Genomic DNA, 13,187 nt, shown 5'->3' on the forward strand with positions numbered 1-13,187 from the left:
GACATTGATTTGGCCAAAAGACTAGGGTTGCCTTTGAGAGAAAAGACTCAAGTGGAAGGGGTACAGTCGGTGGATGGGTCACCTTTAATTTCGGGACCCATTTGTCAGCAAACTCAAACCCTAGAAATGAGGTGTCAGTCTGGCCATGTGGAGGATATCATACTAGATCTCATAGCAGCTCCCCAGTTCGGTCTTATTTTAGGAATTCCTTGGTTAACTCAGCATAATCCAAGAATTGATTGGGTAGCTAGAGAGATATTTTTTGAAAGTACGGAATGTATGGGTCACATTGAAGAAGAAGTGAGCCCTGCATTGTTTTTGGCAGATCAACCACCAGCAGCACAAGTAGTGGGGGCGGTGGGAGCACAGGTTCCAGGGCAATATCAAGAGTATGTGAATGTGTTTGATAAAGGAGGAGCGGAACAACTACCCCCCCATAGACCATACGACTGTGTCATAGAGTTGGAACCTGGGGCTAAGCTACCATGTAGTAGAATATATGCATTAACGGAAACTGAAAATCAACATTTGAGAGAGTATCTGGATGATATGTTAAAGAAAGGGTTTATTAGACATTCTACATCACCCGTTTCATCCCCATTGTTTTTTGTGCCTAAAAAAGAGGGTACCTTGAGAACATGCATTGATTATCGTGCATTAAATAAGGTGACAGTTAAAAACAGATACCCACTCCCTTTAATTTCTGGATTGTTGGACCAAGTGAAGACAGCGGTGATTTACACCAAGCTTGATTTACGTGGGGCATATCATTTGATTCGGGTCAAAGCAGGGGATGAGTGGAAAACTGCATTTCGAACTAAGTTTGGATTGTTTGAGTATTTGGTGATGCCTTTTGGTTTGTGTAACGCTCCTGCAGCATTTCAATTTTTTATGCAGGAAGTTTTGAGTGAGTTTTTGGACATTTTTGTTATTGTATACATTGATGACATTCTAATTTACTCAAATTCACAAGAGCAACATGTGAGTCATGTACGGGCAGTGTTAAAGAAATTACAAGAACATCAGTTATATGTGAAATTGGAAAAATGTGCCTTTCATGTGAAAAGAGTGGAGTTTTTGGGCTTCATATTGACCCCAGAGGGTATAATTATGGACAAAAACAAAGTACAGGCAGTTTTGGATTGGCCCAAACCCCAGTGTGTCAAAGATATTCAGTCTTTTTTGGGTTTCGCCAATTTTTACAGACGATTCATTTCTAATTTCTCTCAGGTCGTAGCCCCTATAACACGACTATTAAGAAAGGCAACCAGTTTTTGTTGGAATGAGGATGCAGAAAAGGCTTTTCAGGAATTAAAGACGGCATTTACATCAGCTCCAGTGTTGCGACACCCAGACACGGATAAGATGTTTCAAGTGGAAACCGATGCGTCCAATGTGGCTATAGGGGCGGTGTTATCGCAGAAAGATTCAGAAGGAAGTTGGCACCCAGTAGCGTATTATTCACGAAAACTTACTCCATGCGAACAAAATTATTCCATTACAGATAAAGAACTATTAGCTATCAGAGCTGCTTTCCTGGAATGGAGACATTATCTACTGGGAGCTAAACATCAGGTGTTGGTTGTGACAGATCATAAGAATCTACAGTACTTTAAAACTGCCCACACATTGAGCCCAAGACAATTACGGTGGTCTCAATTTTTCAATGAGTTTGATTTCGTGGTGACTTTTCGGCCAGGAAAAAGAAATGGTAAGGCAGATGCCTTATCCCGTCAACAAAACCTGGACAACCCGGTATCGGAAACAAAGTCCATAATCCCTGCAGAGAAAGTGGTAGGGGCAGTAATTTCTAAATTGATGACACAAGTGAAACAAGCAATGCAGAATCAAAAGAATCTAAGTTGGGGAATGAGTAACCCTTTGGAAACATTTAAAGGGAATCTTCCTTACTATGATGGAAGATTGTATTTGCCCACTTTGGAACTCCAAAAGAAGGCTTTGCATTGGTGCCACAACTCCCCTTTGGCTGGTCATTCAGGGAGTAAAAAGACACAGACTCTAGTGGAAAAATACTTTTGGTGGCCGAATTTGAGACAACAGGTGATCAAATATGTGCAGGAATGTGAAACATGTGTACGAAGTAAATCTGATCATACAAAAAAGGCAGGGTTACTTAAACCATTGCCCACTCCCACTAAAATCTGGACACACATATCAATGGACTTTATTACAGACTTACCACCAGATGATCAGTACGACACAATATGGGTGATAGTGGATTATTTGTCTAAACAAGCTCACTTTGTGCCCTGTAAAGGAATTCCAGGAGCAGGGAAATTGGCGGAATTGTTCTTACAGCATGTGGTCCGCCTGCATGGGCTACCACGTACTATTGTTTCTGATAGAGGACCACAATTCACATCCAAGTTTTGGCGCGCTTTCTGTCAGATGTTGGGAATTGATTGTGCTTTGTCCACTAGTTATCATCCTCAGACGGATGGACAAACTGAAAGAGTTAATCAGACGCTTGAACAATACCTGCGTTGTTATTTACATGATGGTATGGAGTCGTGGGTTCGGGCATTATGGTTAGCTGAATTCACATATAACAATGCTGAACATGCATCCTTGGGAATGTCCCCCAATGAGTGCTTATATGGGCAGATACAGGAAATGTTGCCAGAACAGTTACCAGAGATTGAAAACCTTCCAGTACTGCAAGACAGAAGGCAATTAATTCTAAACATCAGACAAAAGGCGCAGGATAATCTTGAATATGCAAAACATCAATATAAAATGTATGCAGACAAAAAGAGAAGGGGGGCTCCTCAGTACAAGGTGGGAAATAAGGTGTGGCTATCCACACGCAACTTGTCGCTGGTAGGATCTCGAAAATTTGCTCCTAAATACATTGGACCTTATGAAATAGTAAAGATTGTGTCTGAGGTTGCAGTGAAATTAGACTTACCTAAGTCTCTGAAAATTCACCCGGTATTCCATGTGTGTCTCCTTAAACCTGCAGCACCTGGAACACGCATGAGGAGACCACCTGCCATTCACAAAAAGGATCATGTTGAATATGAAGTAAAGAAGATTTTGGATTCAAAAAGAAGAAGACAAGTGTTATGGTACCTCATCCAGTGGACTGGATATGGATTGGAAGATTGTTCCTGGGAACCTGCTAGTGCAGTACATGCACCTCGTCTGGTAAGAATGTTTCATGCAAAGTATCCAGAAAAGGCAGGTCCTGGGAAGAGCCCTGGAAGGGGAGGTAATGTCAGAAATAAAGGATTGTGGAGTAAACGAAAGCAGGTACGGAGAAACTACACTTCCCAGTAGGCATTGTAGTTTCAGGGGGCCGTTAGGTCACAGCTGCTAGTGATCTGCAATTAGTGCGGGTCTTCATAACGGCCGCTCGCCCATGCTTCAGTGCTGTTGATTAATGAATGGAGAGCACGGGCGGCGGCGGCGACGGCAGCAGGCAGGAGCAAAGCAGAAGGCTGAGAAGGCGTGAAGGAATCACGCTTGCTATGCCGTGTGAAATCTTGATTCCTGGGCTACGGCGATGAAGACTTGATTACTGCCTTATTCTCTGCAGGTCCGGGTCTGTCACGGATGACTCCCCGGGCCATAAAGCTAAGTGGTGCCTATGTTTATTTTACTTGCTGGGCTGCGGCGGTGAAAACTTGTTTATTGCCTCATTCTCTTCAGGTCCGGGTCAGTCACGGATGACTCCCCGGGCCATAAAGTTAAGTTGTGTTAAGTTTAGTGACTTGCAGAGATACGGCGGGGATTTTGGGAATCTCTGACTTTCAATGCAGTTATGTTTACGCTGGTCTGTGACAGTGATTTGTAAAATACAAATGATGCCCCCATTTTTGTGAAGCTAATTTTGCTGAATGCAAGAGAGATATTTTGTTAGTAAGCCTGTTACATGGATACTAGGTGCCTTCCCAGTGCATTGTTTCATGAATTATGAAGTATCTGGGTGGGACAAGGTTATGCACACAATATTGACAAGGCATGTTCTCTAATGCAAATGGTTTTCTTTGTATACGCACAAGGTTTTGTAAGGTTACGTGAATTCAGGAGTCAGGTCAGGTTGCAGGAGTAATAATTGAAGTATTCCTTCAATTAAACTAGGTGTTCTTATTTTGTATATGTCTTGTTCTCCCTTCCTTTCCTTTATTTATCCATCCCCTTTCCCTAACTCCGTCTTCCCCCCATTGGCTGCCACGTGGCTACCTGTAATTCTAAAGTCAGGCGCCCGTGCCAACCACGGTGGGAGGGGTCGATCCATTCGGCTTCTGTGGTTCGGGAGAGAGGATTGAAACCCACTCTCCCTTAAGTTCAGAGATCTTGACACTGCCCCCCCAAGCCCCCTTGGGGAGAGTGGACAAATTCCCTGGATTGGTCACACAGCATTTTCTTGTTGCAAAGCAGCAACTTCGGTTTGTAATTTCTGCAAGGCTGCCGCTAATTGTTTAACAATATCTTTTATGACTCAGAGGAGGGACGAAAGGTCTCACAATCTGTCAGATATCTTGAAAAGCCTTCAATTGGTCTCCTGAAATTCACAAAAATGCTACCTACCATACCACAGAAGAAGAGAATCTTGCCCCAGATACAAGACTATAGGGCTTAAGGCAGTTCCCTTAATGTGGCAGAGGCGGCTTAAGTTGTGCGTCTTTTTGGAATAATAGACTGGCCTATGGGTCAGGAGCAGCAGAGTGGGAATAAACAGAGCGAGTATGTGATCCATACAAGGCCCAGGATAATAGTGCAGATATCTGTGAACCCCAAAGTTATGCGCGTGCATGCCAGATTTTACCTGCACCTTACTCGAGTCACCAGCTATGAAATAGTTGTTCCCTCCTCTGTGGACTAACGAGGCAGTAATTCAGGGCATGGAGATTTATCCTAAATTCATTTTTAGATATTCTCTTTCATCCAGCTGTGTCAAATTGGCCAAACGAAATAGGAGGGCTTGTGCATGCAAACATAAATCCAGAATCAAAAAGAAAGGGCTACAGAAAATTGCATACGCGACTGAGCATAGCGAGGGAGCCCGACCAATCAAGGGGGATAAGGGGCTATTATACTCCCTTGCATTTATCTTCTGAAGCAGCGTGTGAATACTGAACTAACTGCCCATAGATAATTGCTGAAGTATTGTATGTTAAAAACGTTGTTTTCTGAAATACACCTTGTTGAATCCATCTTTGTGTATAAGTTTAGACTTGCTTTTAAATCAGCTGCAGTTAGCTAGATTCAAATTTCAGCAGATTGCCTGAAAACGCTGGGTGGGAAAAAAACAACCTTTCCCAGCAGTACTAGCTCTGTACTAATTAGGTGATCAGGCACACCAGCGCCGGCACACCTGGGGCAAGCCCGGTCTTCGTCGGTCCGCAACGGAACATGGGGAACAGGCACAAGCGGCCTATTAGCCCAAAGAACAAGTAAATCCTAATAATCCTCTCCGGCCCCCCTACTACCAACGAGGGAGCAAATGCAGTTAGCTCGCTCCGAAATAGCCCAGACAAACGGAGTCCTAATAACTTAGGGAGTGTTATAGAGAACTACCAAAGCACGCTAACAGGAAGAATCAACTACTATGGGGTACCCGACTGACCTCAATCTGCTGCTGGCCTGGCAGAGAGCATACTGCATGGCTATAATAGCCTGTTACCTGGAGGCAACAGCAGATAGCCGGCCCTGCCCACCAACACCGCAATTGAGCATGTACAACCCACCAGCTGCTAATCCGCTGCCTCAACAAATCAAGCATGAGTGGCATAATTAGGGGACTCCAGCTTCTAGACATATGGAGGCTATCCTCGACCAACTGTTAAACCCCATCCCGTCAGTGAGAATCATGAATACCAGCCTGGAAAAAACTATGCTAGGCTATCAAACCCACCCTATGCAAGAGACTGTACAAGAATCCCTATTCCCTAACAAACACCTTTTAACCTCACTAAAGGACTATAATCTGATCGCCAATGCGCTACCTCAAACTTCTACATGTCAGACCACACGACCTGAAGATGATCTTAGAAAAAAATGTACTTTGCACCTGCCATCTACTGAACTTGAAAAACTCATCAAGGACAACGTTTTCGGTCCTCAGACAATAAAAACACTCAAATTAGCCCTATTACATACCAGGTCCCTCAGTAAGCATGCTCTTGACGTCCATGAATACATTGTTAAATATGACATCGATATGAGGTTTCTAACTGAGGTCAGTGGTCCAATTGTCATGATAGCAACTCCCAAAAACGACTTTATATTTTTTCAAAACAGAGATCAGTGTCTTGGGGGAGGTGTGGCAATAATAGCAAAAATCTCCATTAAGCTCTTTACAGCTCCAAGCCACTGCACTAACTGTGAGATTCTGCACTTATAAATCACGCCTACCCCATGCATCAGTGTTAACGTTATCCTGATCTATCGACCCCTGTGAAAATGGCCTCCTTTAATGAAGAAATCCTACAGATCCTGGACGACCACATCAGAGCCAATAGCGCCCCACTTTTCCTAGGTGATCTAAACCGCTGGCGATGGAACCCGCGATTGCCTTTGAAAAAAACCCTCAATAATATTGAGTACCTCGTAACTAACAAAGACCCTACAACAGCCAAAGGCACTATCCTAGACTGTAGTGTGGCTAGGAACCTCACTGACTAGATTAACAACACTTCACCATGTATAGGGTCTGACCATTACATAATAGATTTCCTCATCCACCTTAATGAAATGCTCGCTAAGGTAAACAATCTGCCTAAAAACGTTATCGCCCAGAACTTGAAAAAAGTACAGGCTATGGATTTTCAAAGATGTATCTCTAAAATTATGACTATTACATTTACAGCTGACCCCACACCCCTGCCCCCAGAGCAACTTGTTGACTCCTTTAACACTGAGCTTGGATGCCTACTAGATAAATTGTCCCACTTAAAACCAAAACAGTTTGTGACAACGTAGCACACAAAAAATGGTGCTCCCAAGAGCTTAAATAGCCAAAGTCAGGCAAAAGAAAAGCTGAGAGACGATGGTTAAAATGCCCCTCCATGGAAAACAAAGCTGCCTGGAAATTTTTAGAAGGCGCCTACAAAACTGCAGTCATTGAATCTAAAATAGAAACGTCTTCAACAAGCAAATTGAGGAAGCTGAAAATAAAATGTTATTTGACATCTTGAAACTCTTAGAAAAAACAAAAACACTATTTGTGGCGTTCGCTCCCTCTTATCTGGACTGCACAAAGGCGAAACTGGACTTCGAAACTAAAGTCTCTAAAGCAAGAGACAACATTTAAAACAATCAGAAAATACACCATGCGTTCAACTTTCACCCAGTCTCCATCATTGAATTACTGAGTATACTTGGCACAATAGATTCATCTGCCTGTCCAGGAAATACCTTCCACCTAAATTGATCCTACACACTAAGGACATTTTTGCCCCATTCTTGGTTAGACCTATAAATGTCTCTTTCGAACGTGTGTTGTCCCAGAGAAACTTAAAAATGTAACTGTGTCCTTTGTTAAAAAAAAAACAGGAGCTAGATCCCAACAACTCAAGTAATTTGAGACCAATAACGAATTGCAATTTTCTATTAAAAATCATGAATAAGGTGGCTACTCTACAGCTGCAGACGTTCATTGAATCCATCAGTGTACTGCATCCTAGACAGTCAGGCTTTCGACACTGACACAGCACTGAGACTACTCTCATTGATCTACAGACACTTATGTTGGGAATTACGGATAGAGGAAAGGCCGGCCTGCTTGTCCTGTTGGACTCATGCGCGGCTTTTGACCACCTAGACCATGAGCACTTACTCTATACCCTGAGAGACAAAGGCCACTGCTCTGAGAGAAGTTCTAAATGGGGTTCAATCATTCCTGACTGGAAGGCTGTCCAGAGTCTGCTGGGGAGATGCCTCCTCTTCACCCACCCCTTTAACCTGCGGAGTGCCTCAGGGGGCATGTATGTACCCGGTACTCTTTAACTTATATGCCAACGGTTACACTTATACAGCCAGGTTCTGATGGGTGGTTAGTTCAAGTTCCATACAGTTTGTTTTGGTTACAGTACGGCATAGTTCTCTATCATGAAGAAATCAGGAATTCAGAGGGGAAAGGGGGCAGGGAAGATGAAGGGACTCAGGGTGCCTGTAAAGGGGAGGAAGGGAGGAAGAGGGGCGGGGAATGATCAGATGGCTGAAGTGCTGAACGTATCCTCTTGGAATGTCAGGGGACTGAATAATTATGTTAAACGAGTCAGGGTAGCATTGTATTTACGTTGCAAAGACATTGGAATATCGCTGCTACAAGAGACACACCTCACACTAGAAAAACCTGCCCGTGTCCTACAAAAATGGGTAGGGAAGGGATTTGGGTCAGCCTTTTCTAATTATGCAAGAGGATTGCTCATCCCCAATGGTGCCCTTTCGGAAGGTAGAGATTTGTACGGATAATGCGGGAAGGATGGTGATGATACACAGGTTGTTGGATAGGAAAGAGGTATGCCTTATAAAAACCCATGCTCTAAACCACGATGCGTCTACCTTCTTCCGTTCCTTAAACGCAAGGCTGGCCCCTTTTTGAGGGATGGCATGGATCTGGGTGGAGATTTTAATTGTACTCTGGACCCCACATTAGACCGATTAGACCTCAAGCATGCTGCACCATCCACACAAGCAAAAGTCCTAAAGACACTATTAGAGGAGTTGGGAGAAGTCTGGAGGTGGCTGATGGGAATGAAGAAAGAATTCTCATTCTATTCCAGTGTGCATAGAGTTTACCCACGTATTGATTATTGCATCACAGGGACAGGTAGGCTCGGGGCGTTTGTCGGAGCCACGTATGAGGGTAGGACGCTTTCTGATCATTCCGCTTTGACCATAGAATGGTTAATACGTAACCAAACTGCCCCGGTACCCACATGGAGACTGCGAGTAGAATTCTTGAGGATGGGCACTTCTGGGAGAACATGGCACATCAAATAGAAGTATTTCTGTATCAACGAGGGGAGTGTCAGTTGCAGGGGGAATTTATGGGACGCTTTTAAGTTAGTGATGCAGGGGGGGAGGGGGCACTCTTGAAAAGGCCGGGGGGAACCAGAGGGAGCTAGAGCAGATGTTAGCGGAATTGGAGGCGGAAATTCAACAAGTGGAGAGTACCTACCCAAGGGAGGATACTGTGGCAGGGACATTTATTAGGCTTAGACAAGAATGCCTGGATCCTTGGGAATGATTAGGTAGAAACAGCTATGCAAAATACAGAGAAATAACATGGACTAGGGGATAAACCGGGCAGATCACCAGTGTGGCTTTGCCGGGGGGGAAGATGGCTGGGATGGGATTACTGATATAGAGGACTAGTGCGGGAAATTATGGAGGTCGGAGAAAGAAATTAATGACGTTTTCTGGAGACTTTACCAAAACTTTTATAGGGAGGTGGGAGGGGACAAGGTAAAAGACTTTGCAGAAAACTGTCGGAACTAGGCTTACCCACCCTGAGTAGAGAGCAGGCGGAAGAGCTAGGAGCACCACTCACAATAGAGAAGCGGAGGACGGTGATCTGCGTGTTGCCTAACATGCAAGACGCCGGGGGAGATGGCCTTCCGGCCGAGTTTCATGAAGAATTTGTTGATCAGGTGGCCCTGAGACTGCTACAGACCATTGAGGAGGCATATGATGCGAGACAATTATCCCATCATGGAAGAATCTGTGATCATCCCAATACTGAAGCCAGGGAAAGCAGGGTGGTATTGCAAATCATATTGCCCGATATCTTTGATTAATCAGGATAGCAAGATCCTCACGGCGGTCCTGGCGGGCAGACTGAAGGGGATAATAGGGGCACTGATACACCCAGACCAGACAGAATATGTCCCGGGAAGAGCGACATCCAAGAACATGAGGAGGATACATGCAGCAATAGACAGGACGCAGAAGTGGTCAGAGGGGTGTGCAGTGGTGGCCTGGACACAGTTAAAGCATTCAACTCTGTTAGGTGGGAGTGGTTGTACGCCTCCTTAGAAAACTTTGAGGTAGAAGAAAGGTTTTTGAGGTGGGCCCGAATGCTTTACTCCACACTGGTAGCGAGGGTGCGGACAGGTAAATATCTATCAGGACGGTTCTCTGTACGAAGAGGCACGAAATAGGGATGCCCATTGACCCCTATGCTTTATGTTTTGGCCCCTAAGAAAGGGGTTCAGGTACACAGGGCTCCTGGTGGATGGAGTACATCATGCGGTCTCGTTATATGCAGATGACATGCTATTATATGTGCAAAGCCCAGAAGATAACCTAGCACATTATTTAGAGGTGCTAGACAACTTTGCAGCACTGTCAGGAATATTGATATCAGTAGGACGAAGTCCTGCATATTTCCATTAGCAGGATGGGTTGAGGTAGAGGAATCACGAGTTCCAAACTTAGGGCTGCAGTGGAGAGTACAGACATTTAGATACCTAAATGTTAACATATATCACAACATAAAGATGGCTCATCGGGAGAATACACTGCGGGCTGAAACCAGGTTAGAGAGATGAAAGTTCTGGGAGAAGCAACCCCGCCCGGTGATGGGTAGAATTGTGCTACTGAAAATGGTCTTTCTCCCCCGTTTGGTATACTATTTCCTGAATATTCCGTATCTCATACCAAAATCCTTCTTTAAGGAATTGTGCACAATAATAGGGGGCTTCATATGGGGATCTGAAGGCGCAGGGTGGCCCTGGATACTTTATGTAGGGACTATGAAGACGGAGGGATACAGCGCCTGCACTTCGAATTATATTATTTAGCAGGACAACTGTAGCACATGGCGGGGTGGCTGGCGGATATGGAGACATTGGAGCACACCCACCTGAGGGCGGGGACGGCTCCCTATTTACTGAAGGGGGTGCTGTGGTTGGGAAATGATGGAATCCGGGACCCCCCTTACCTCTTACAGTTAGGCAGGAATATATGGACCAGAACTAAGGTCCTGCTAGCCCCACTCTCCCCAGATACCCCTAGCAGCAATTTATGGAAGAGACATAGTGGACCTAGCGCTGATCATGTTACAATGGGGAGACAAAGGGCTAGGAATGGTTGGAGATCTGCTTTCCCCTGAGGGACTCCGGGAGTTTCAAGAGATTGAAGAGAGGTTTGAGGTGCAGAGGGGACAGTTTTTGACATACTCCAGAATATTACATGTGGCGGTGGCAGGGCTTCCCGAGCCTTCTGGAGGAAAATGGCGTACTTGGTTTGCTGTACGACATTTCAGAGGAAGGACATGGTGTGTCTAGATTGTACCAGGGGCTGCTATCAGCATTATTGAAGGAAGACACCAAAGTGAGGCGCAAATGGGAGTTGGATATAGGTAGGGAGCTCATGGAACCAGAGTGGTCTAGGGTGCCGTTATATCCAACAAAGGTCTCAAGGAATGCTAAACTGAAGCTGACCCAGCTCTATGTGCTTCATAGGGCCTATATGACTCCACTTCATTTCTCACAATTCTCGGGTTCAACAGTGAGGGAGAGGCCCATGTGTGGTGAGGGCGGGGCAGACATGATGCACATGTTCTGGACGTGACAGATTATTCTGGGGTTCTGGCGAGAGATGGAATTGAGGCTCAGGAAAGGAGGGGTAACAAAATATATTTGGTCACCAGAGACCTATCTACTTGGGGTGTTCACGGACCCCAAGATCGCCAAGCCAGCAAATAGATTGATGGACCTAGCCAGGATGTTGGCAAAAAGGAGAATTTCCATGGCATGGAAATCTCGAGAGGGTCCACGCATAGGAGGGTGGTGGGAAGAGCTACGACGGGTCTATGGCCGAAGCTGCAGTGTGGTATGAGGCTATGCAGATCGGAAAGAGGGAAAGTTCAGAGACTATAGCGGTATGGAACGCCTTGGTGCACTCATTGTTCAGCTTGCCAGATGACAAACCCCACCTTTGAACCGTTGGATAGGTGTAGCATGATGGAGGAGGGGTGAGATATGGGGAAGATGGCTGGAGTGAATGGAAGGCGGGACATGCAGGTCCTGAGAGAGGATGAAGGGAGGTGCCCCTGGTGGAACTCCTGTAGAATACAAGCTGTAGGTTGCTAATTTTTTGGGGGTAATTTGGGGCGTTGGTTGTATTGCAGGGAGGGGAGTTATAAACATGTGTTGATATGGCATAATCAATGTAACATTGTAATGTGATGGAGCAAATGTAAAAGGGATAAAAAGGAGTCCGCGAATGGAGACAGAACCTGGGGTTCAATAGACAAGGACCACAAAGATTGACAGGGGTTGGGAAACATGTTTTAAAAATATAAATGTGTTTACGTATCATGATAACCAACAAAAAGCAAGGCTACACTACCACAACCACCAGTTAGCTTTTATTACCGCCAATCACAAACATTTTTATTTTAAAATAACGAAAGTGAACAATTCAGCATGTTGAGAGTGTGTAAAACCAGTATTTACTGTTATAAGAATTTACCATCAAACTCTGTGTCCGACTGTGTGATGTCATCTTCTAAGAGCTTGCTTGCTGACCCCATCATTATAAGCTCTGCATTTTGTCCTTTTAGAAGTTCATTATATTCATTGGTTGGGGAATTGCTTTTCTGAGGTGACAACGGAGGACTGGTCAAAGTATCTTTCTGTATTCCATGCCGGTCTTTTAATTTTTTTTGTAAGCGTTCAAATGTTTTACTGGATCGTTCATCTCGAAAGCCAGACCTTCCATGTGTAGAAAGAGAATCTAAACACATAAATATGTTTAGCAGGCTTAGAAAGGTATGAGCATTTAAAACAAAATATCAAGTTACTTTTTTGAAGGAGACTTGTGGTACATGAAAGTTATAAACATTTGAATCTTCCAAGACAGTTCTTCAGAAAAGCATAATAAAAGTTTGTTGAACAATTTAGTCACACAGAAGCTCATTGTCCCTCTTCTTTATTCAATAGCTCCTAATGTACTCGGTTTTCAATGCCCACAGACACCACACATCTATGCCCCCACCTTTAGATGTTCTCCATTATTATAACACCCTCTGCCACCACTCCACTCCCATTCAACCTAGTTTCGCCTCTTCTGAAATAAAGGCCCTAGTAACGCAAAGAAGAGACATTGCAAATCTGCCCACCCTATACCTTTCAGTAGGCCATGTTCAGTTACACTCACTCAGTTGCCCCAACATAACTGAGCCCAGCTAATTTGCTACAAGATAACTT

General features: G+C 44.6%; 1 protein-coding gene across 5 annotated transcripts in view; it reads right to left on the minus strand.

The window, feature by feature from the left end:
- FNDC3A (fibronectin type III domain containing 3A) overlaps positions 1-13,187 on the minus strand; it is a 3,436,199-nt gene that overhangs the window by 2,539,731 nt on the left and 883,281 nt on the right. For all 5 annotated transcript variants that reach the window (XM_069639023.1, XM_069639022.1, XM_069639027.1 and 2 more), the window contains one exon: positions 12,451-12,714. In XM_069639023.1, coding sequence (XP_069495124.1) covers positions 12,451-12,714 — 264 coding nt within the window. The remainder of the gene's footprint in view (positions 1-12,450; positions 12,715-13,187) is intronic.

Source organism: Ambystoma mexicanum, chromosome 7q, assembly GCF_040938575.1.
Source record: "Ambystoma mexicanum isolate Mex_15411 chromosome 7q, UKY_AmexF1_1, whole genome shotgun sequence".
NCBI classification, from domain to species: domain Eukaryota; kingdom Metazoa; phylum Chordata; class Amphibia; order Caudata; family Ambystomatidae; genus Ambystoma; species Ambystoma mexicanum.